This window comes from Heteronotia binoei, chromosome 1 (assembly GCF_032191835.1).
Source record: "Heteronotia binoei isolate CCM8104 ecotype False Entrance Well chromosome 1, APGP_CSIRO_Hbin_v1, whole genome shotgun sequence".
Classification (NCBI taxonomy): domain Eukaryota; kingdom Metazoa; phylum Chordata; class Lepidosauria; order Squamata; family Gekkonidae; genus Heteronotia; species Heteronotia binoei.
In genome coordinates, this window is record NC_083223.1 from 269,914,039 (window position 1) to 269,938,686 (window position 24,648).

The window sequence follows — 24,648 nt, forward strand, 5'->3', positions numbered from 1 at the left end:
AGGCGGAAAAACATTATAGCCAATGGGATTATTTAATTGAAAAGAAAATGAAATGCCTTGGAATAACAAATTATATGATTAAGAATACAGAAACGAAAGGCATTATAAGACAAATTAAAGAGTGTGTAAGGCTGGGGTGTCAAACATGCAGCCCAGGGGCCGAATCAGTCCCCCAGAGGGCTCCTATCAGGCCCCCAAGGAACTGGCTGTCTTCTGCTTCCTTCTCCTCCCTTGCTCCCTTTTGCATATCAGCTTGCTTTGCAAGGCTTGCTCAATCGCACAGGAACTACAGAGGAAAGCCTCTATCTTCTCCATTGGCTGGGGAGGAAGGAGGGGAGGCAGAGCTTGCTTTGTCAGGCTCTCTCAATCGCACAGCAGAGCTACTGAGCCAGGCCTCTCCCTTCTATTGGCTGAGGTTCCTGGTCCTCTGGGGAGGGAGGAAAAGAGCCAGAGCTTTCTTTGCCCAGTTCCCTGGATCCCACGGAAATACAAAGAAAGAATCTTTAAGAACAATGCTAGTGTTTTAAGCATGTTTTATTTTAATGTTTTTTTTAAAGTTGTGTTTGTGTCCTTTATAAAGTTTATATTTCTGCTACCTAATCTTAAATAGGTACACACTTGGGTTGCCAATCCCCAGGTGGGGGCAGGGGATCCCCTGGTTTGGAGACCCTCCCCCAGCTTCAGGGTCATCAGAAAGCAGGGGGAGGGGAGGGAAATGTCTGCTGGGAACTCTGTGATTCTCTATAGAAATTTATTCCCATAGAAAATCACGGAGAATTGATCTGCGGGTATCTGGGGCTCGGGGGGGGGCTGTTTTTTGGGGTAGAGGCACCAAATTTTCAGTATAGCATCTAGTGCCTCTCCCCAAAATACCCCCCAAGTTTCAAAAAGATTGGACCAGAGGGTCCAATTCTGTGAGCCCCAAAAGAAGGTGCCCTTATCCTTCATTATTTCCTATGGAAGGAAGGAATTGCAGAGGTGTGCGGTCCCTTTAAATGTGATGGCCAGAACTCCCTTTGGAGTTCAATTATGCTTGTCACAGCCTTGATCTTGGCTCCACCCCTAATGTCTCCTGGCTATACCCCCAAAGTCTCCCGGCTCCACCCCCAAAGTCCCCAGATATTTCTTGAATTGGACTTGGCAACCCTAGTACACACATAGCCCAGCCAGATCTCATTTATGGCAGATCTGGCCCTTGTAACAAATGAGTTTGACACCCCTGGTGCAAGGAAGTAAGATGCTACAAGTAAGTTTATTAGGGTGCGCAGGGTACGTTCAACACTCCATTGGAGGATTGCCCTCCTGATGCAACTGCCAAAACATTTTTGTTGATTGACAGCCCCAACGCTAAGAAGAGATTTTACTTTGGCAAGAAGGAATGCTTATATCTGGAAGGCAGATATAATAAAGTATCATACCCTAATAGAACATGCACCTGTTTGTATGATAAAATAGAAACAATCAAAAATATGATTATGGAGTTTCCTGTATTTAACAAATTGAGGGATATTCCTATGGAGGCCGATACCCATAGGATGTCATGGATAATTGATCTGTGGGTATCTGGGGCTCGGGGGGGGGGGTCTATTCTTTGAGGTAGAAGCACCAAAATTGCAGCATAGCATCCGGTGCCTCTCCTCAAAACGCCCTCGGAGTTTCCAAAGGTTTAGACACCTTGGTCCAATCCTATGAGCCTCAAAAGACGGTGCCCCTATCTTTCATTATTTCCAATGGAGGGGAGGTATTTAAATGGTGTGCGGTCCCTTTAAATGTGATGGCCAGAACTCTCTTTAGAGCTCAATTCTGCTTGTCACAACCTTGCTCTTGGCTCCACCCCCAAAGTCCATAGATATTTCTTGAATGGGACTTGGCAACCCAAGGGGAGAGGGGTGGCACAATTCACCAATGTGGGGTGTCAGCTTCTTTTGGGGGGGTTGGGAATCCCAATTCCTGACTCGGTGGGAGGGGGACTGGGGGAAATCACTGCCACTTGATAAGTTTTTTAAGTAATTCAAAATATTAATTAACCATACATGTAAAATATATATATTCTCCAAATATTGAGTCATTCAAAACAATCCTAAAATCAATGCCAACAGATTTTGAAGCTCAAATTACAACCGAGGTTATTAATATTAACCATGCGCCGCTTTATTCATGGGTCCCTTTCCTTTCCTTTTTGTTACTTTTCCAAAAGGAGCCCCGCCTCCAAGGGTTAAAGAAAGAGAGATCCGCTTTTCTAGAGAGGCACACGGTGGAGGCTGCATTTCTTCTTCCGCCTCTTGCCAAAAGCGTCTAGAATCTCAGGTGCGCTTCTGCTGGAAGAACTGGACGGGAACCAGGTGAGCTCCGCGAGGCGTTGGAGCGGGACATTGTGGGTTGGGGGCTGCAATGCAAGACCCAGAGCAGAGAGAAAGGGGGGGGGGGATGGAGCAGGGGGAGGGAAAGAGAGCACCCGCCCCCCAAGTTCTCCCTTGCCCCCCTGGGGAGAGCCCCCCCTACTCCTGCCCCAGGGAGAGCAGCTGCTCTCCTCTCTGCAGAGCCAGGTGGTTCCTAATAAAAGTGCACAGGAGAGCAGGATGATCCAAGGTTGCCAGCCTCCAGGGAGTGCCTGGAGATCTCCTGCTTCCCCTCTAAGCTGTGGAGTCTTGTGTTTGTTGTGAGCGACTGCATAAATCAGTCTGCTCTGCGTCCCTTTTTCCCCAGCGGAGACAAAAACTTGTGTGCTGGAGGCTAAAAATGTGAGAGCTGGACTCAGCTTAGAGGGAACATTGTTCCCAACTGATCTGCAGCTGGCAGAGATCAGATCCCCGGGAGAAAATGGCCCCTGCCGTCCCCAAACCCTGCTCTCTCCTGGCTTCAAGTCTCCAGGTGTTTTCCAACACAGACCTGTCAATGAAGGGGGACCCCTGAATAATTACCCCTATCATAATGAATAAAAGCATGCTTATGCCTTCCAAAAGAGAATGTCTGATGCAATGTTCGTTAGAAGCAGACAGCCTTCAGTGGGTGTGGATTCAAGTGTGTAAAGTATTTAACAAAGACGCCTCCGCGAAGCTTCTGGCTGGAGCTGATAAGGCATGGAGACAGGAGGGTGCGGGATGGTGCGTGAGATAAGCCTGTGTGCTTGAGCCTGTATGAATAAAAACGGTCTGTATGAAAATAACTTTAACTTAGGCATTTTAGAGGCTTAGGGAGATTTTTTTTAATTAAAATTTTATTGTTATATATTCCAACACCACTCCACCTCTGTGAGAGTCCCAGGCCATAGATACATTATAATATTCCATATATTTATAACTATTAACATTTCATCCAAATACAGCTCCATCACTCTATTTAAACATCTTATCCATTCATTTTCTTATTAACCAACCAATCGTCTTAAATTGTTTAAACTTTTCCAAATACCTCACCATCTTTCTAAACCAACCCTCCTCCTGATCCCTAACCTTTAATCCGTTCATTCTTCGTATCTTCATTGTTAAATACTCCAATATTATTATATTATTCATTTTATCCCTCCAATGATTAATTGTCAGTTCCTCAGCTTCTTTCCAATTCCTTGCTATCACTTGTCTTGCTGCTACTAACATCAAATTAATCCATTTACTATCCTCTTTTGGTCTTAATCCCACACCATCCAAATTAATAATTGCCATTGCTTTAGATAGAGGTTTAGGGAGATAAAGGAGATTGTGAGCCGCTCTGAGACTCTTGAGTGGAGGGCGGAATATAAATCCAATGTTGTCTTTTTCTTCTTCTGTTTTCCCTAGAAGTGCCTTGTCTAAACGTTTGGTGCCATGGGGAACTTAAAAGCCAGAATTCTGGGAAATGTCAGAGAGTGGTGGTTCTGTGGCAGCAGGCTTAAGATAAATAATAGGGGGTCGCTCAGAAGGCTATATCTATACCAATATTCTATATCAATAAGGCATAAGTGCTTCTACATGAATCATCAGTAGTTGTAAAAGAGGAACTAAGAATGGCTTGCAACATTATTGTAACCAAGATAGAAACAGCCTCCTGACCAAAGTGTTTACTGCATAGGAAATAGGTTAGCAACCTCCCCCCCCCCCTGAAATCATCAGTGTAGTTAACCGCAGGGGAAACTGTATTGCATCCATATCCTGTGTCATGTAGGAAAGTCCCAAACTGTCCAGTACTGCTATTTGGAAACTGATCAGTGCTGCCATTTAGAGCTGTTTTATTCTGTAATTTAGTATTAAGATCACGAATCAGTTGCTCAAGTGATCCATGTATTGTAACCATGTGATGTTTGCTGAGATGCGACTTCTGGATGATATAAAAGTTTGTGGTTTTTCTGTATCTGGCGCTCAGACTCTCACCTCGTGGCAGGAGCCATGGGAGTCTAGCCCGCAGGTGCGTATGCTAATAAACGAAAGCTGTTTTCCTGATTACGCCTCAGGCCTCCTCTGTCATTGAACCAGCTTTAATTGTTTATGCGGGGGTCTTCCTGCTACAGTTCCACATGGGCAGACAAGGCTCCTTTGTCCCTAAACCTCCCTTTCAAGAAAAATCCAACTTTTAGATTTGAATGTCTCTTAGAATAGAGAAACCTGGCTTTGTAATGTAACAAAGACCCTCTCTCCCCTTAATAAAATAAGAGACAGAAAAGCGATGATTTGGATTAAATTTAGATGAGGCCAGTTCTCCAGGGTGAGGACTGGAGATCTTTTGGAATCGCAGCACAGAGTTCCAAGCTGCAGACTTAGTTTTCTCTGCAGGGTAATGGAAGTTTGGAGTGAGTGAGAGCTCAGAGCCTGGTTCCCTTGGGATCTCATCTTTCTTTAGACTTCCGTTTTAGATCTCTAGCAATCCGTCCTGTCTGGATATGGCAACCCCATTCAGGAAATAAAACTAACTGCAGAGAATGTGGCCTTGCCCAAAAGATCAGGTCTCTTTTAGTGTGATGAAGTCTGCCACCTTTCTGACCGAGTTGGGTCAGCAGACTTGCCAACTGATAGTCCAACACAGGTCCAAAGTCTGGTATTTCCCCCAGAAACACCAGGAAGGTAGGTTGCCACCAGACTGGAGAAATCTTTTAGCACAGAGGCCCTAGTCAAGCCTCTGCCTGTTGGGAAAACTCTAGAGAAAACCAAGCCACACCACTGCAGCGAGGGGTTCCCCAAGTCAGTTTTCACAAATTGATAGTAGGTACTTCCAACGGCTAGTGGGTAAGTTTGGCTCAGATTGTGGTAGCCCTGAAAGCAAATAACCATACAAATAAACTTAAAGAAAGTTTATTTTACAAAATAGGCATGAAAGCATTGGTTTTAGTGAGTTGTTCAATATAACTAGCTAACTGGGTATAAATTCAGAGAGCTAGATGTTCTCACACAGAGTTCATATGTCCAGATGGAATCCAAGGGTTTCCCCGAATGGAATTACGTCAGGAGGCTGTTCAGCATAATAGACTCTAGTCTAGGTTAGGCTAGGCAAAGAAATGTACTCATGTTATTTTTATGCCTCCCAGACCCTCGTGGTGTAGCCAATTAAGGCTATTCAGCTATCTCACCACTAAAATTTAGTTGGTGCATGGCTACTGCATTACAGTTAGCCCCAAAGAACTTAGGTTTAGCTCTTTTAAAATGCAGCCAGGATGCAAATTAAACAAATGCAATTTATTGCCGTGATTGAGAGAGAGATTCAGAGAGTTGTACCTTTATTTTCACTTTTAAAATGCCAGAACCAAATGCCTCTGAGAAAGAGAGATTAAACTAGTTTTGTTAAATATTTACTGCTTCAGTTCTATAAATCTCAGGCTCAAGGAAAGGCCTCTGAGCATGTACAGAGAGTGCCTAAATTAGTCTCAAATTGGAGCCTGGCCCAGGGAAGTTAAAGATTGCAAATTTGCAGTACTCCTGCCCTTCCCCCCCCCCCCACAAGAACAAGTTCGATCCCCAGGTAGTCAGCTCCAGGTTGACTCAGCCTTCCATCCTTCTGAGGTCGGTAAAATGAGTACCCAGCTTGCTGGGAGGAAAGTGTAGATGACTGGGGAAGGCAATGGCAAACCACCCCGTAAAAAAAGTCTGCTGTGAAAACGTGAAGTTGTGAAAGCAACGTCACCCCAGAGTCGAAAACGACTGGTGCTTGCACAGAGGACCATTCCATTCCTGTCCTTCCCCCATTGGGGAAGGAATGTTAATCCTCTTCTCTTTACTCCATCTGGAATCTTTAACAAAACCAGAAAAGGGCAAAAGGAATAATAACTTTTAGAATGCAGTGCCCTGAGACATTAAGAAGGAAATTTTCACCTCAAGTCTCTCCTCTTGAAGCACAAGCAACCAGGTGCCTTTAGAGAAAGAGGCCCGTCTTCTTTTATAAATCAGACCCATAACTAAGACATGGAAGAAGAAATTTAGTCTTAATTGTAGAAATAAGTGTAAAATCTGAAAACCCCCCCCGCCACCAGGCAGATATCTCATCACCTTCCCCATCTTGTGTTAATATATATAAAGCTCGAGAGTCATGGAGTAAAAGGACAGGTCCTCTTGTGGATCAAAAACTAGCTAATTAATAGGAAGCAGAGAGTGAGTATAAATGGGCAGTCTTCGCAGTGGAGGACGGTAAGAAGTGGGGTGCCGCAGGGCTCAGTACTGGGTCCCATGCTCTTTAACTTGTTCATAAATGATTTGGAGTTGGGAGTGAGCAGTGAAGTGGCCAAGTCTGTAGATGACACTAAATTGTTCAGGGTGGTGAGAACCAGAAAGGATTGTGAGGCACTCCAAAGGGATCTGTTGAGGCTGGGTGAGTGGACGTCAACGTGGCAGATGAGGTTCAATGTGGCCAAGTGCAAAGTAAGGCACATTGGGGCCAAGAATCCCTGCTACAAATACAAGTTGATGGGGTGTGAACTGGCAGAGACTGACCAAGAGAGAGATCTTGGGGTCGTGGTAGATAACTCACTGAAAATGTCAAGACAGTGTGCGATTGCAATAAAAAAGGCCAATGCCATGCTGGGAAATATTAGGAAGGGAATTGAAAACAAATCAGCCAGTATCATAATGCCCCTGTAAAAATCGATGGTGCAGTCTCATTTGAAATACTGTGTGCAATTCTGGTCACTGTACCTCAGAAAGGATGTTATAGTATTGGAAAAAGTCGAAAAGGTCAACTATAATGATTAAAGGGTTGGAACACTTTCCCTATGAAGAAAGGTTAAAACGCTTGGGGCTCTTTAGCTTGGAGAAACGTCGACTGCGGGGTGACATGATAGAGGTTTACAAGATAATGCACGGGATGGAGAAAGTAGAGAAAGAAGTCCTTTTCTCCCTTTCTCACAATAGAAGAACTCATGGGCATTCGATGAAATTGCTGAGCAGTCAGGTTAAAACGGATAAAAGGAAGTCCTTCTTCACCCAAAGGGTGATTAAGATGTGGAATTCACTGCCACAGGAGGTGGTGGCGGCTACAAGCATAGCCAGCTTCAAGAGGGGGTTAGATAAAAATATGGAGCAGAGGTCCATCAGTGACGGTTAGCCACAGTGTGTATATATATGTGTGTGTTATATATATAATTTTTTTGGCCACTGTGACAGAGTGTTGGACTGGATGGGCCGTTGGCCTGATCCAACATGGCTTCTCTTACGTTCTTATAAGGCTCCAGAGTGATCCAAGTATCATGCATTGTGCCCTGAATTCGCTGCGGAGAGAGAGAAATTCACTCCAGGGACTGGCACATAAAATGTGCGTGGAGCAAAAAAATGATTCCCAACTTTTCTCTCCCTCTCAGGCAACAGCGGAAAGACACCCTGGATGCCTTCTCGGCCATCTCCTCTGTGTGCTGAAGGGAAAAGAGCTGCCATGCAGCCAGCTCAGGTATTGGGTGGAATCACTGGGGAGATATGGGGCTGGCAATAAGGAAGCTTTCTTCTCTGTTGGACTGCTCAGAGGATCGGGCTCCGTCCCATTGATTCTAGTCAAGGGTGGAATTCCAGCAGGAGCTCCTTTGCATATTAGGCCACCCGCCCTCCCGATGTAGCCAATCCTCCAAGAGCTTACAACAAAGAGCCTTGTAAGGTCTTAGAGGATTGGCTACATCAGGGGTGTGTGGTCTAATATGCAAAGGAGCTCCTGCTATAATTCCACCCGTGATTCTTGTGTTTTTCACTGGGAAGGCAGAAAAACGGTCACCGCCTGACTAGGATTGTTTCTACAGAGAAGCAGGAGAATTGGACCATGAGTTTTGATTTGGCCCAACTCCAAAAGTCTCCATAACTACACTGAGTTTCTCCTGGAAATCTATTTGGTCCTTTATCACATGTCCATCTTTGGCCTCTTCCCCTCAAGGCTGCTGGCCCGCTGTGAGTTCTTCCCAGGGGGGCTGAGGGTGGGGAGAGATGTCCCCATGGGGCTCTTCTTGTCACCTCCTTGTACCGCTCTTCCACTATGAATTGTTTTTGTCTTCCCCCCTCCGGACCAGCTTTCCAGTGATGCAAACCAATGCTTCCTTCTCCTTCTTGCAGGCGGGGGTGTCCTTTGAAGAGGTGGCCGTGATCTTCACCCCGGGGGAGTGGAGCCTGCTGCGCCCGGCCCAGAGAGCTCTGTACAAGGAAGTCATGCTGGAGAATTTTGGGAACGTGGCCTCTCTGGGTGAGGATCCTTTTCTCTTTATTGCTGTGAGGAGTGACTGTGAGGTATTCCTTAGGGAGGAAGGACGTGGTCAGGTTTTCTGCCCTGGTCCCTACAGCTGGTCTCTGATGATGATATTTGATGATGATACTGGATTTTATTATTATTATTATTAAATTTTATTTGTATCCCGCCCTCCCCGCCTAGGCAGGCTCAGGGTGGCTAACAACATTCAATAAGACATTATACAGAATACAATGGTTAAAACAGCATTAAAATTATAAAACAACATTAAATTATACATAGTTAATACATATCTTGAGACTAATCCGACATATATAATCTATAACTTAACAGCAGCAGAGATGTTCTGGGCGCTGTTTATCCATTTATATTCCGCCCTCTACTCTGAGTCTCAGAGTGGTCACAATCTCTTTTACCACACCCCCCCCCCCCAAACAGACACCCTGTGAGGTAGGTGGAGCTGAGAGAGCACTCACAGCAGCTGCCCTTTCAAGGACAACCTCTGCCAGAGCTATGGCTGACTCAAGGCCATTCCAGCAGCTGCAAGTGGAGGAGTGGGGAATCAAACCCGGTTCTCCCAGATAAGATTCCGCACACTTAACCACTATGCCAAATTGGCTCTCTCCCCGCCTCCGCTCTCCTCCCTCTGATGTGCGGAGGGTTCTGTGCTCTCCTGTTAGAGAGGAAGCAACCTGCCTGGCAGTTGTGAGCTGGAACCATCTGAGAGGGCATCAGAAGAGGTGCCATGGGAGGCCTGGTGTGGAGATGGTGGGGCTCTCTAAACAGGGGCTTCTCTCCATTCCAGGGCTGGCCTTACCTGGGCTGGGAGGTGGCTATGAAAGGAACTGTTTTCTCTGCTGTCATTTTAGTTCTCAGGTGGCATTTCCATCTCAATATGGTGTAGTGCTGCAGTTTGGTGTGGTGGTTAAGTGTGTGGACTCTTCTCTGGGAGAACCGGGTTTGATTCCCCACTCCTCCACTTGCACCTGCTGGCATGGCCTTGGGTCAACCACAGCTCTCGCAGGAGTTGTCCTTGAAGGGGCAGCTGCTGTAAGAGCTCTCTCAGCCCCACCCACCTCACAGGGTGTCTGTTGTGGGGGGTGGGGGAAGGCAAAGGAGATTGTGAGCCACTCTGAGATTCAGAGTATAGGGTGGGGTATAAATCCAATATTATCTTCTTCTACTTTTGCTTGCCTGTTGCATGTTTCTGGAGGGACGGTCAGTCTGGCTTGGAATTAGATCAAAAAGGGTAGCAGTGTAGCAGAAGAAAATAGCAAGAGCCTAGTTGCACTTCAGAGACTAACAACATTTGTGGCAGGGTATGACCATCAAGCCAGGAGCCCGGTGGCGCAGAGTGGTAAAGCTTCAGTACTGCAGTCCGAGCTCTCTGCTCACGACCTCAGTTCGATCCCGGCAGAAGCTGGGTTAAGGTAGCCGGCTCAAGGTTGACTCAGCCTTCCATCCTTCCGAGGTCGGGAAAATGAGTCCTCCGCTTGCTGGGGGGAAAGTGTAGATGACTGGGGAAGGCAATGGCAAACCACCCCGTAAAAAGTCTGCCAAGAAAACGTCCTGATGTGACATCATCTCAGGGGTCAGTAACAACGCGGTGCTTGCACAGGAGACCACCTTTACCTTTTTACCTATGACCTGTGAGCAGAAGACGTGAGCGGCGGGTCACAAAGGCTCATCCCCTGCCATGGTTTTTGTTATTCATCAAGGTGCTCTATTTCTAGTGGTTTGGAATGGTTGTGTTGATGGGCACGCAGAAGAGGTCTAATTTTGTGGGGCTTTTCCCTGATAACCAGGTCCTCTGATCTGCAAACCTGACCTCATATCCTGGCTGGAAGAAGACAAAGAACCATTTCTCCTGGGCTGTGATGGATTGACAGGTAGGGGGGCTTCAGAAGTCTGTCTTGGGACTGGGTGTGGCCTGCGCTTCCTTCCAAGGGCTGGAGAATTTCTTTGGCCTTGTTTAGTCTCACATTTTGCCCTGCAAAGGGCTTGGGGGAATTGTGGATGCTGAAACAGTGGCTATAGATCTTCAACGCAGGACAAGAGGCGGTTTCCTTCTGCCTCCTTTTACGGCCCTTATGCCATTTGCTTTCTGAACGTCTACTTGACCCTTTGTTTTAAGTGAGAGCAGAGACTTAATGACACCCATTCCAGCAATTTGAACTGTTTATTATATAACGTATAACATAGAGTAAATCACAAACTGAACAACCACGACTGAACATTATGAGACTAAAATTTCTGAGCATAGTATAAGGAAGTGTGCAAAAACACATCTAATCTCCGCACATTTAACTTACCCCTGTGGCATTGAATGAGAGAGGTTAATTTGACTTACTGGATCCAAGTTTATTATTCAGATTAAAAATCACTCCTGTCACTTTCTTCATGTAGCCGGTTATATCTCATCTGGTCAAGTGCTACTATATTTGTGTTTCCATTGATGATTGCCAGTTTGGTGCAGTGGTTAAGTGTTGCGGACTTTTATCTGGGAAAACCGGGTTTGATTCCCCACTCCTCCACTTACAGCTGCTGGAATGGCCTTGGGTTAGCCATAGCTCTTGCAGCCCTCTCAGCCCCACCCACCTCACAGGGTGTCTGTTGTGGGGGGAGAAAATATATAGGAGATTGCAAGCCACTGAGATTGTAGGCTGCTCTGAGTTTCTGATTCAAAGAGAAGGGTGAGGGATAAATCTGCAGTCATCTTCTTCTTGCTTCCCACTTCCTTCTCAAAACATGAGAACCCTGGAAGTCCCCTCAGCTAGCCCAAAGACAGGCTGCCCTGCCTTTTTAATATCAAGGTGTCTCTTTCCTATAAATCCCAGGGGAGGAAACGCCTAAGATTTCACGGTTTCTGAAGCAATTAGTTCAGACTGTCATTTCTCCTTTGACTCTCAGGCAATCACTGTCCCAGTGGAATCCTGTTCTCCATCTCATTGTCATGAGCTACAGGTCGGTTAATGCCATCTAGTCTGTAAGGTAGCCAGGAGATCCTATGACTGGTTGCCTGCAAGCAGTTCTAGCTAAGACCTAACCACACCAGCCGTACCATCTCCGGTACATTCACTCGTGATCTCCCAAGGCTGTATATGGCAGCAAGGGCCTTCCACCTTGTTTGTCAGACAAACAGGCCAATCCCCACACAAAAGAACAAAGGGATCTAAGCCTTTGTTCTAATTGAGCTAATTACAATGGGCATGGTACTTCTGCATCCTGATGGTGATATAAAGATCTCCATTCTGAAATAAATATGAGGAAGAGATTCTTGAGTCTTGCAACTGGACTGAAAATTAGTGTCATATCACACCGGGTATCCCTTTCTTTCTTCAGGAGACGTGTGGCAGTCAGCGAATGAAGCAGAAGAACACTCATGGATGGAAAAGGAGGATACACCTTCAGATATGAAAGAGAAGTTTGGATATTTGGATGCACCAAGGAAGGAGAAGAGGAACAAATCCAGTCTTTTACAGGGAGATTACTCTTTACGGCGAAATATATGTCAAGGAGACAATTGGAATGAGTGCCGTGCAAGCAGGGAAAATTCCACTGAAATATCAGTAGGTAGTTTTCAACAAAGGATGTGGAACAGGAAGAAAATACATACATGCTTGGAGTGTGGAAAAAGCTTCGGTCAGCATTCCGGACTTACTTATCATCAAAGAATTCACACAGGAGAGAAACCATATAAGTGCCTAGAGTGTGGGAAAAGCTTCACTGACAGTTCCACTCTTTCTCACCACCAAAGAATTCACACAGGGGAGAAACCCTATAAATGCCTGCAGTGTGGGAAAAGCTTTGGTCAAGCTTCCCATCTTACTTCCCATCAAAGAATTCACACAGGGGAAAAACCATATACATGCCCGGAGTGTGGGAAAAGCTTCAATAAGCGTTCCAAGCTCACTGACCATCAACGAATTCACACAGGAGAGAAACCATATAATTGCCTAAAGTGTGGGAAAAGTTTCAGTTGGAGTGAAAGTCTTACTTACCATCAAAGAATTCACACAGGGGAGAAACCCTATAACTGCCCGCAGTGTGGGAAAAGCTTCACTAACAGTTCCAGTCTTGCTTGCCATCGAAGAATTCACACAGGGGAGAAACCCTGTAAATGCCTGGAGTGTGGGAAAAGCTTCACTGACAGTGCCACTCTTGCTTGCCACCGAAGAATTCATACAGGGGAGAAACCCTATAAATGTCTGGAGTGTGGGAAAAGCTTCACTGACAGTTCCGCTCTTGCTTCCCATCAAAGAATTCACACAGGGGAGAAACCATATAAATGCTTTGAGTGTGGGAAAAGCTTCACTGTCAGTTCCGCTCTTGCTTCCCATCAAAGAATTCACACAGGGGAGAAACCATATAAATGCTTTGAGTGTGGGAAAAGCTTCACTCAGAGTTGCAGTCTTCGTTCCCATGAAAGAATTCACACAGGGGAGAAACCATACAAGTGTATGGAATGTGGGGAAAGCTTCCGTTATAGGTCTACTCTTCGTTCCCATGAAAGAATTCACACAGGGGAGAAACCATGCAAGTGTATGGAATGTGGGAAAAGCTTCAGTGATAGTTCTAGTCTTCATTCCCATGAAAAAATTCACAGGTGGAGAAATCAAACAGATGTCTAGAGTATGGGAAAACCTTCATTCTAAGTTCCCATGTTAATTACCATGGGGAGAAACTACAAATGTATGGAGTGTGGGAAAAGCTTCACTGACAGTTCCAGTCTTTTTTCCCATTAAAAAATTCACATGGGGGAGAAACCATATTTATGCCTGTAGTGTGGGAAAAACTTCAGGCAGAACTCAAGCCTGACCTCCCACCAACATATACATATGAGAGATACCATATAAATGCCTGGCATGTGGAAAAAGCTTCACTTAAAATCCCACGGTAAATGTTCATCAAAAAACTCACAGATGTGATAAGCAATCTGTCTTCTAAGCTGTGGAGTATTTTGAGCAGAAATTCTGCCTCATGAGGTGAAAGATCTGGCCTTAAGGCTGTGAGTGAGCTTTTATTTCCATTTCCTTACCTACAAAACATATATACAAATTACTATCGTATGTAGGGTAGAGCTTCCCTCTGAAGACCAGGTCTACCCACCCCAGTCAGCTATTGGATTGACCTGGTCTATGGAGAACAGGTCTATCCGTCACCAGCTTCCATGGTGGTAAACCTGCTCTCCAGAGATTCCATGCCCTGAGGGCAGCAATCAGTACACTGAGGGCAAAGAAGTTGAGTGCTGGTGTCCCCTTGTCCAAACGAGCAGGAATGCTGGTGAGAAGCTGGGGTGTGGAAGAAACTTCCATGAGAAAAAAAGGACTTCCCATCAAAGAATTCACGCAGGGGAGAAACCATACAAATGCTTGTAGTGTGTAAACATGCCATCAGAGTGCACATCTTACTTCCCACCAAAGGACTCACACAAGGGAGAGGAAATATATGACACTGTTATATTTATGAATGTTTATGCATTATGCATACATTATTTCATAACCTCTGTAAGGTTAAATTCCTGCACAGAAAAAAAATATTAACAATTGAGAAGGAGGAACGGTGGCTCAGTGGTAGAGCATCTGCTTGGTAAGCAGAAGGTCCAAGATTCAATCGCCGGCATCTCCAACTAAAAAGAGACCAGGCAAATAGGCGTGAAAAACCTCAGCTGGAGAGCCTGGAGAGCTGCTGCCAGTCTGAGTAGACAAGACTGACTTTGATGGACCCAGGGTCTGATTCAGTATAAGGCAGCTTTCTATGTTGAGAAATGTTCATAAGTACTGGAATTGCAATCAAGACAGCAATCAATTTAAGAGGAGGGATGGTGGCTCAGGGGTAGAGCATCTGCTTGGTAAGCAGAAGGTCCTAAGTTCAATCTCCAGCATCTCCAACTAAAAAGGGTCCAGGCAAGTAGGCGTGAAAAACCTCAGCTGGAGACCCTGGAGAGCCACTGCCAGTCTGAGTAGACAAGACTGACCGTGGGTCTGATTCATATAAGGCAGCTTCATATGTTCCTAACTGCTGCTTAACCTTGACAGTTCATTAAGATAACTGAAGAAATAGAAGATTACTGCCTGTGAATTCCAAAACAACTGCTCTCTTTAATCTTGTAACCTTGTTTTCAGAATTTAATGGCAGTTATGAAGACGTATTCAAGTCTACCTAGTATAGTTACTCATTTGCACAATCCCTTTCAGATCAAACTGTTTTATTTGGAGGACAATCACATGTTCAATTTCAAAAGTTGTATTTCTCTTTCTCTGTCACCTCTATCAAAAATGTCATATTAAGGGTCATATTAAGGAGAGCCAGTTTGGTGTAGTGGTTAAGTGTGCGGACTCTTATCTGGGAGAACCAGGTTTTATTCCCCACTCCTCCACTTGCACTTGCTGAGATGGCCTTGGGTCAGCCATAGCTCTGGCAGAGGTTGTCCTTGAAAGGGCAGCTGCTGTGAGAGCCCTCTCCAGCCCCACCCACCTCACAGGGTGTCTGTTGTGGGGGAGGAAGGTAAAGGAGATTGTGAGCCGCTCTGAGACTCTTCGGAGTGGAGGGCGGGATATAAATCCAATATCTTCATCTACCTCACAGGGTGTCTGTTGTGGGGGAGGAAGGGAAAGGAGATTGTGAGCCGCTCTGAGACTCTTTGGAGTGGAGGGAGGGATATAAATCCAATATCTTCATCTACCTCACAGGGTGTCTGTTGTGGGGGAGGAAGGTAAAGGAGATTGTGAGCCGCTCTGAGACTCTTTGGAGTGGAGGGCAGGATATAAATCCAATATCATCATTATCATCAGGGTTTCTACTGTTGGCTTCCAATCAGAATAGATCTTATACTCGGTGAGCATCTCCCAAGGGTCGGGCTTCACATTGTACATCGCTTTCTGACTATCAGCTTAAAACTGACTTGCCTAAATCTTAGACAATTGTAATGCTTATGTATTTTGCTGAGTTTGAGAAATGTTAGCAGACGTAGACCTGGTTTTTATTGTGTGCTTTTTTCTGTACGTGTATAATTAACCATCACCGTTCAGCAAATTCTTGCCTAATACAAAGAGGATGCTTTCATTTAAATAAAATCATTTAAATGTGAGGAAGGATCTACTCTACTTGAGCTTATCCAGGCGGAAAAACATTATAGCCAATGGGATTATTTAATGGAAAAGAAAATGAAATACCTTGGAATAACAAATGATATGATTAAGAATACAGAAACGAAAGGCATTATAAGACAAATTAAAAAGTGTGTAAGGCTGGGGTGTCAAACATGCAGCCCAGGGGCCGAATCAGTCCCCTAGAGGGCTCCTATCAGGCTCCCAAGGAACTGGCTGTCTTCTGCTTCCTTCTCCTTCTCCGTTGCTCCCTTTTGCATAACAGCTTGCTTTGCAAGGCTTGCTCAATTGCCTCGATCTTCTCCATTGGCTGGGGAGGAAGGCGGGGAGGCAGAGCTTGCTTTGTCGGGCTCTCTCAATCGCACAGCAGAGCTACTGAGCCAAACTTCTCTTCCTTCTATTGGTTGAGGTTCCTGGTCCTCTGGGGAGGGAGGAAAAGAGCTGAGAAAGCGTAACAAGCCCCAAGTCACCCAGCAACTTTACAGCAATGTGACGATTTGAATCTGGGTCTCTTCGATTCTAGCCTGACGCTTAGGGTTGTCAGCTTCCGGTGAGGCTCAGAGATCTTCTGGGACGACAGCTGATCTCCAGACCATAGAAATCCATTTCCATGGAGAAATCCATTTCCATGGAGAAAATGGGCTCCAGTCATTCAGTACAAGAAGAAGTGGCTCTCTGCAGATGCTCAGGTTCCTAATGGTTAAAGAGAAGGGCCTTTTTCTGTGCCTGGCAAACCTCTGTGCCTTTTGCTAGGATGAGCAGACTCAACGTTCCCTCTAAGCTAGGGGTGTCAAACTCATTTGTTATGAGGATCTGACCTAAATGAGACCTTTTCCGTCTAGGCCGGGCCATGTGTGTACCTCTTTAAGATTAGGTAGCAGAGACAAACACGACTAAAGATTTTTTTTTTTAAAAAAAAAACTTAAAACATTAGCACTTGTTGGTCTTAAAGGTGTTTTCTTTGTATTTTTCCCTTGGGATCCAGGGAACTGGGCAAAGGAAGCTCTGGCTCTTTCCCTCCCTTCCCAGGGGACCGGGGGGGGTGACAGGGGAGGAGCCTCAGCCAATGGAGAAAATCAAGGTTTTGCTCTGTAGCTCCTGCACGATTGAGCAATCCTGGCAAAGCAAGCCGAGATGCAGAAGGAAGCAGACAAGAGCCAGTTTCTTGGGGCCCTGATAGGAGCTCTTTGGGCGGCTGATTTGGCCCCCCTGTTTGACGCCCTGTTCTAAGCTATGGAGTCTTGTGAACAAAAATTCTACTTCATGAGCTGTTGGCATTAATGTCGCGATTAAAGGTGGGAGCTACTGCATAAATTCGTTTGCTCTGGAGCCATTTTTCCTGAGCTAAGACTATGTGAGCTGGAGGCTGAAAAACGGGTCAGCTGGCTCACACTAAATCAGCTTAGAGGGAACACCGAGCAGAATGAGTGAAAACTTTTCATCTCCAGGTTTGCCCGGAGAAAAAAGCCACTATACTCTCCCTTGCCCTGATCTGGGAATTAGAGGAATGGCTATCAAGTCAGAGAGCACAGTAGGATCCCACCAACTCTCGTTCCCAACCAATGAAGCTCCTTTTCTTCCAGAAAGGTGCCTGAATTTGTCTGCTCCAGCAAAACCAAAAGCCACCAGAAACCCCACCTTCTCCCGGCTCCACCCCCAAAGTCTCCAGGTCTTTTCCAACACAGACCTGGTGGGAACCCTCCTACTCCCTCCCTCTTTGTGGGGACTGTCCGCTGCCTCAGGGCAGCTGACCAACGTGGGTGTTGGCTTCCAACTGCCAAAATCAGCCTGGGAGCTCTCGAAAGACGAAAGAAGAAGAAAACCACTGCAGATTTATACCCTGCGCTTCTCTCTGAATCAGAGACTCAGTGGCTTGCAATCTCCTATATATTTTCTCCCCCCCCCCTCACAACAGACACCCAGTGAGGTGGGTGGGGCTAAGAGAGCTCTCCCAAAAGCTGCCCTTTCAAGGACAACCTCTGCCAGAGCGATGGCTGACCTAAGGCCATTCCAGCAGCTGCAAGTGGAGGAGTGGGGAATCAAACCCCGTCCTCCCAGATAAGAGTCTGCACACTTAACCACGACACCAAACTCTCACCAAAAGCTCAAATGCTGGGCCTTATCCCTGCCTCTGGTTGCCAACTCCAGGTTGGGATCTCCAGCTGGGTTGCCAGATACAATTCAAGAAATATCTGGGGACTTTGGGGGCGGAGCCAGGAGACATTGGTGGTGGAGCCAGAAGCAAGGTTGTGACAAGCATAATTGAACGCCAAAGAGAGTTCTGGCCATCACATTTAAAGGGACCACCGCACACCTTTTAAGTGCCTTCCCTCCATTGGAAATAATGAAGGATAGGGGCACCTTTTGGGGGCTCATAGAATTGGACCCCCTAGTCCAATCTTTTTGAAACTTAGAGGATCTTTTGGAGAGGCATCAGATGCCATGCTGAAAATTTGGTGCCTCTATCTCAAAAAACAGTTCCCCAGAGCCCCAGATACCCATGGATCGGTTCTCCATTATACCCTATGGGAATCAGTCTCCATAGGGAATAATGGAGTGCTCAGCAGACATTTCTCTCCCAGTGTTCCCTCTAAGCTGAGTTACTGTAAGCTAGCTCACGGGGTTTTAGCCTCTGGCTCACACATTTTTGTTTTGGCTCAGGAAAGATGATTCCAGAGAAAGCTTATTTTTTGCAGTAGCTCACAGCTTTAATGCCAGTAGCTCACAAAGTAGAATTTTTGCTCACGAGACTCCACAGCTTAGAGGGAACATTGTCCCCCCCCCCCCCCCCGCCACTTCCTGATGACCCTGAAGCTAGGGTTGCCAAGTCCAATTCAACAAATTGCTGGGGACTTTGGGGGTGGAGCCAGGAGACATTGGGGGTGGAGCCAGGAGCAAGGTTGTGACAAGCAGCATTGAAATCCAAAGAGAGTTCTGTCCATCACATTTAAAGGGACAGCACACCTTTTGAATGCCTTCCCTCCATTAAAAATAATGAAGGATAGGGGCACATTCTTTTGGGAATCATAGAATTGGACTCCCTGGTCCTTGAAACTTGGGGGGTGTTTTGAGGAGAGGCATCAGATGCTATGCTGAAAATTTGGTGCCTCTACCTGAAAAAAACCCAGCCCCCTTCCCAACCTCAGATACCTATGGATCAATTTTCCATTATTCCTTATGGGAATCGGTCTCCATAGGGAATAATGGAGTGCCCAGCAGACATTTCCCTTCCACCCTCCGCTTTCTGATGACCCTGAAGTGGGGGGAGGGCTTCCAAACCAAGGGATCTCCTGTCCCCACCTGGGGATTGGCAACTCTACCTGAAGCAGGGGGATGGCCTCCAAACCGGGGGATCCCCTGCCCCCACGTGGGAATTCAAGAAACAACTACAGTGATGTGTTGGCTAACAATGTTTAATAAAATCATTTAAAAACCTTTGTAAATATCTTTTTATACTTCATATTATCACAGAGATCCATTCTCGCATTTCGATATTACAAGAAAAGTCCAAGGAGCGCCTGGATGTAAGCTCATTTCGTCAATGGACTTCCTCAGGCGTAATCCTTCCTAGAATTCTTCCAGGGTCACCAGCCTTTTGTCGCAATCCAATGCAAATGCTCTTCCGCAGCATCTCCTGTGTGAAGTTCTTTCATCCTGGAATAAACCAAAATACTAACAAGAAGGCGTAGCACAAAGCCGAATGGAGACAGATAATTAAGATTTTATATTGTTGTAGAAAACTTGCCATTCAACGACACTTAAGCGCATATACTTGTCTTTGGCAACCCTAATCTCCAGCTTTCCCTCCCGAGAAGTTGGCTACCTGATCCCTCTTCTCTTTCGTTCTGTCATGATCTGAGGCCTAGGCCAGGGGCGGCCAACGGTCGCTCTCCAGATATTTTTTTTTTGCCTACAACTCCCATCAGCCCCAGCCATCGGCCATGCTGGCTGGGGCTGATGGGAGTTGTAGGCAAAAAACATCTGGAGAGCTACCGTTGGCCACCCCTGGCCTAGTGCATCCTTGAAGGCAGGGAGATTCTGCCTAGGAGTTGCTAGGGGGCCTATATCCCCCTGGATCACTTCTGCCTCTCTGATTGGGTGAAAGCAGTTTTGGAGGGAAAACTGGTCCAGAGGTGGGTGGGACCTAGGGAGAAACCGTATAAGTGCCTGGAGTGTGGGAAAAGCTTCAGTCGACGTTCCAGTCTTGCTTCCCATCAAAGAATTCACACAGGAGAGAAACCATATAAATGCCTGGAGTGTGAAAAAAGTTTCAGGCAAAACTCGAGCTTGACTTACCACCAAAGGATGCACACAGGTGAGAAACCATATACATGTCTGGAGTGTGGGAAAATGTTCCATCAAAGTTCACACCTTAGTAGCCATCAGAAAATTCACACAGGGGAGAAAAAATACAAATGTAAGGAGTGTGGGAAAAGCTTCAGTCGGAATAACAGGTTTACTTCTCATCAAAGAATTCACACAGGGGAGAGACCATATAATGCCTGGAGTGAGGGAGAAGCTTCACTGACAGTTCCACTCTTGCTTTCCATGAAAGAATTCACACAGGGGAGAAACCATATAAATGCCTGGAGTGTGGAAAGAGCTTCAGGCAAAACTCAAGCTTGACTTACCACCAAAGGATGCACACAGGTGAGAAACCATATACATGCCTGGAGTGTGGGAAAAGCTTTAGTCGCAGTTCCACTCTTTCTTCCCATCAAAGAATTCATACAGGGAAGAAAAGCTTCATTGGCAGTTCACATCTTACTTTTCATCAAAGAGTCCACACAGGGGAAAAACACTACAAATGTATGAAGTTTGGGAGAAGCTTCACTGACAGTTCCACTCTTGCTTCCCATCAAAGAATTCACAAGGGGGAGAAACCATATAAATGCCTGGAGTGGGAAAAGCTTCAGGCAGAACTCAAGCCTGACTTCCCACCAAAGGATACACACAGGGGAGAAACCATATAAATGCCTGGAGTGTAGGGAAAGTTTTCGTCACAGTTCCACTCTTTCTTCCCATCAAAGAGTCCACACGGGAGAAACACTACAAATGTGTGGAGTGTGGGAAAAGCTTCACTCAAAGTTCCACTCTTAGCTCTCATCAAAGAATTCACACAGGGGAGAGACCATATAAATGCCTGGAGTGAGGGAGAAGCTTCACTGACAGTCCCACTGTTTAAACAGAGGCTAGATGGCCATGTGACAGCAATGAAGATCCTGTGAATTTAGGGGGAAGTGTTTGTGAGTTTCCTGCATTGTGCAGGGAGTTGGACTAGAGGTCCCTTCCAACTCTATGATTCTATGAGTCTAAGATATGCTTCACGGATAACACCCAGTGTGCAAGACGACACACTTAAGATCATAGCACCTGAAATGTCAATTTCTATAAGAACATAAGAGAAGCCATGTTGGATCATGCCAATGGCCCATTCAGTCCAACACTCTGCGTCACACAGTGGCAAAAAAAAAGGATGTTCACAAGTGGGGCTAGAAGCCCTTCCACTTTGCCTTCCCCCAAGAACCAAGAACACAGAGCATCACTGCCCCAGACAGTTCCAATAATATGCTGAGGCTAATAGCCACTGATGGACCCCTGCTCCATATATTTATCCAAACCCCTCTTGAAGCTGGCTATGCTTGTAGCCGCCACCACCTCCTGTGGCAGTGAATTCCACATGTTAATCACCCTTTGGGTGAAGAAGCACTTCCTGTTCTCCGTTCTAACCCGACTGCTCAGCGATTCCATCGAATGCCCATGAGTTCTCGGGTTGCGAGAAAGGGAAAAAAGGACTTCTTTCTCTGCTTTCTCCATCCCGTGCATCATCTTGTAAGCCTCTATCCTGTCACCCCGCAGTCGACATTTCTCCAAGTTTAAAGTTGTTTTTACTGTTTTATTGTATGTTTATAGTCATGCATATGCATGAACATGTGGGCCGCCCTGAGCCTGCCTCGCCGAGGAGAGCGGGATAGAAATTGAATAAAATAAAGAAATGTGCATCCTATGTTGTGCGCAAGCCTGGGAAACAGCCTGCCCTAGAAGGTCAGGAAAGGTTGCCGTTTACCTGGATTTCTGCAAATTATGCAATGAAATGCTTTCAGGAAGAGGTTTTGGTAAAGAGAGGGAGACTGGTCTGTACATAAGAACATAAGAGAAGCCATGTTGGATCAGGCCAACGGCCCATCAAGTCCAACACTCTGTGTCACACAGTGGCAAAAAAAATTATATACACACATACACTGTGGCTAATAGCCACTGATGGACCTGTGCTCCATATTTTTATCTAAACCCCTCTTGAAGGTGGCTATACTTGTGGCCGCCACCACCTCCTGTGGCAGTGAATTCCACATGTTGATCACCCTTTGGGTGAAGAAGTACTTCCTTTTATCCGTTTTAACCTTTCTGCTCAGCAATTTCATCGAATGCCCACGAGTTCTTGTATTGTGAGAAAGGGAGAAAAGTACTTCTTTCTCTACTTTCTCCATCCCATGCATTATCTTGTAAACCTCTATCATGTCACCCCGCAGTCGACGTTTCTCCAAGTACTATGGCAGCCAGCATGTACTTCCACAAGCATAATCCTTCGTTAACGCCTAATATGATCAAACATGGCACGTAGAAGCTGATGCTTGGTTTAGAGCAGGGGTGGCCAACGGTAGCTCTCCAGATGTTTTTTTTGCCTACAACTCCCATCAGCCCCAGCCAGCATGGCCAATGGCTGGGCTGATGGGGATTGTAGGCAAAAAACATCTGGAGAGCTACAGTTGGCCACCCCTGGTTTAGAGCATCCTCAATAGGTGTTTGTCCAGCTGCTGCTTCAAGGCCGCTGGTGAGGGGGAACTCCCCACCTCCCTCGGGAGCTGACTCCACTGTTGAATAACTCTCACTGTAAAAGTTTTGCCTAATATCCAGCTGGTACCTTCCCGCCCTTAAACTAGACCCATTATTAGGAGTCCCGCCCTCTGCTGCCAACAGGAAAAGCCTCTGTATGTTTAAGGGGAGCAATCCTGTCCCTCCCACCTCAGCTTGACCAATGCAGTGTACACTGGGTCTAGGACATCTTGCGATTTGGATGTCATGCCTCTCTTGATACCCTGCAAGATTGTATTAGCCTTTTTTGTCGCTGCATCACACTGGCTGCTCATAGTGAACTTATGGTCCACCCATACCCCAAGAACTCGCTTACATCTGCTGCTACCCGGAAATGTTTCCCCATCTGATATGCACGTTCCTTTTTATTTTTCAATTTATATTTCAAGAGCCCCGTGGCACAGAGTGTTAAAGCTGTAGTACTGCAGTCCTAAGCTCTGCTCACGACCTGAGTTCGATCCCCGGTGGAAGCTGGGCTTTCAGGTAGCCAGCTCGAGGTTGATTCAGCCTTCCGTTCCATCCTTCCGAGGTTGGCAAAATGAGTACCCATATTAAAAATGCAAATTTCTCATATACCGGAATGATATTTATTAAATGTAGGCAGAATGTCGATGTCGATGTCCAAAGCTGTGAAAAAGTTACTGCTTCACAGTAGCGAGAATAATGTGTGCTAAATACTGGAAGTCGTCTCAAATACCAGATAGGGAGGAATTTATGTTGAAACTGATGGAAGCAGCAGAAATGGATTTGTTAACCAATAGATTGAGAGGAGGGAATGTAGAGGAATGTAAGGAAACCTGGAATCCGTTGTATGAATGGGCAAAGAAATTGGGTTTTGAATTGATGATAATATATATATTTTAGGATTAGTCCTTTTGCTCCATTTGATGTTATGTTTAGAATAAGAAATTTGTATGTTTATTTTCTTTTTGTTTGTTTTGTTTGTTGTGTGCTATGTATGCTTTTTCTTTTTTATCAATTAAAAAAAATGAGTACCCAGTTTGCTGGGGGGAAAGCGTAGATGACTGGGGAAGGCAATGGCAAACCACCCCGTAAAAAATCTGCCGTGACAACATTGTGAAAGCAGTGTCACCCCAGAGTCGGAAACGACTGGTGCTTGCCCAGGGGACCTTTCCTTTCCTTTTATTTTTTCTCAGATGTAGAACTTGGCACTTCTCCTTGTTAAACGGCATCTTGTTCACAATACTGACCTTGATGGACCTATGGTCTGATCGAAGAGAACGCAGCAATGTTCCCTCTAAGCTGTGGAGTCTTGTGAGCAAAAATTCTACTTCGTGAGCTACTGGCATTAGTGTGGAGAGCTACTGCATAAATTAGTTTGCTCTGGGGCCATTTTTTCCTGAGCTGAGATGAAAATGTGTGAGATGGAGGCTAAAAAATTGTGAGCTAGCTCACACTAACTCAGCTTAGAGGGAACACTGGAAGGCAGTGAGTTTCGGTTTGAAAATGTGGGATGTCCCTCGTCTAGCTGTTTTTAATTACAGATCCTTCAGTTGTCCCTCCCCCACCCTCCTCCCGAGTCCCCACACACACACCAGGATGATCTCCAGATCTTCTTCAAAAGGTTGCACTGTAGACCTTGTCTTTAATAACGTGGGAGGGCTTCTAGTGCAGATGGAGGCTCAGATAGCAGCCACTGCCAAGTCCGCATTTTTTCATCTTAGGCGGGCAAGGCAGTTGGCCCCCTTCCTGGAGCGCGACGATCTAGCAACAGTGATCCATGCCACGGTCACCTCGAGTTTGGACTACTGCAATGCTCTCTACATGAGGCTGACTTTGTGTCGAACTCGGAAGTTGCAGCTAGTGCAGAATGCTGCGGCCCAGCTGCTGCTAGGGCTCCCAAGAAGGGAGCACATCCGGCCGGGGCTCCAGGATCTGCACTGGCTGCCAATAACTTACCAAGTCCGGTACAAGGTGCTGGTTATTACCTTTAAAGCCCTATATGGCCTAGGACCTGCCTACCTGAAGGACCGTCTCTCCCCACATGTTCCCCAGAGAGTACTGAGATCGGGAACTCAAAACCTCCTTG

At 46.0% G+C, this 24,648-nt stretch overlaps 1 protein-coding gene across 1 annotated transcript in view; it reads left to right on the top strand.

Annotated features, from left to right (window-relative positions):
- Positions 1-24,648, top strand: part of LOC132584084 (uncharacterized) — a 165,463-nt gene that overhangs the window by 8,077 nt on the left and 132,738 nt on the right. Inside the window, 6 exon segments of the mRNA XM_060255881.1 lie at positions 4,048-4,054; positions 12,350-13,222; positions 13,298-13,455; positions 19,870-20,220; positions 20,223-20,625; positions 20,627-20,782. Coding sequence (XP_060111864.1) covers positions 4,048-4,054; positions 12,350-13,222; positions 13,298-13,455; positions 19,870-20,220; positions 20,223-20,625; positions 20,627-20,782 — 1,948 coding nt within the window.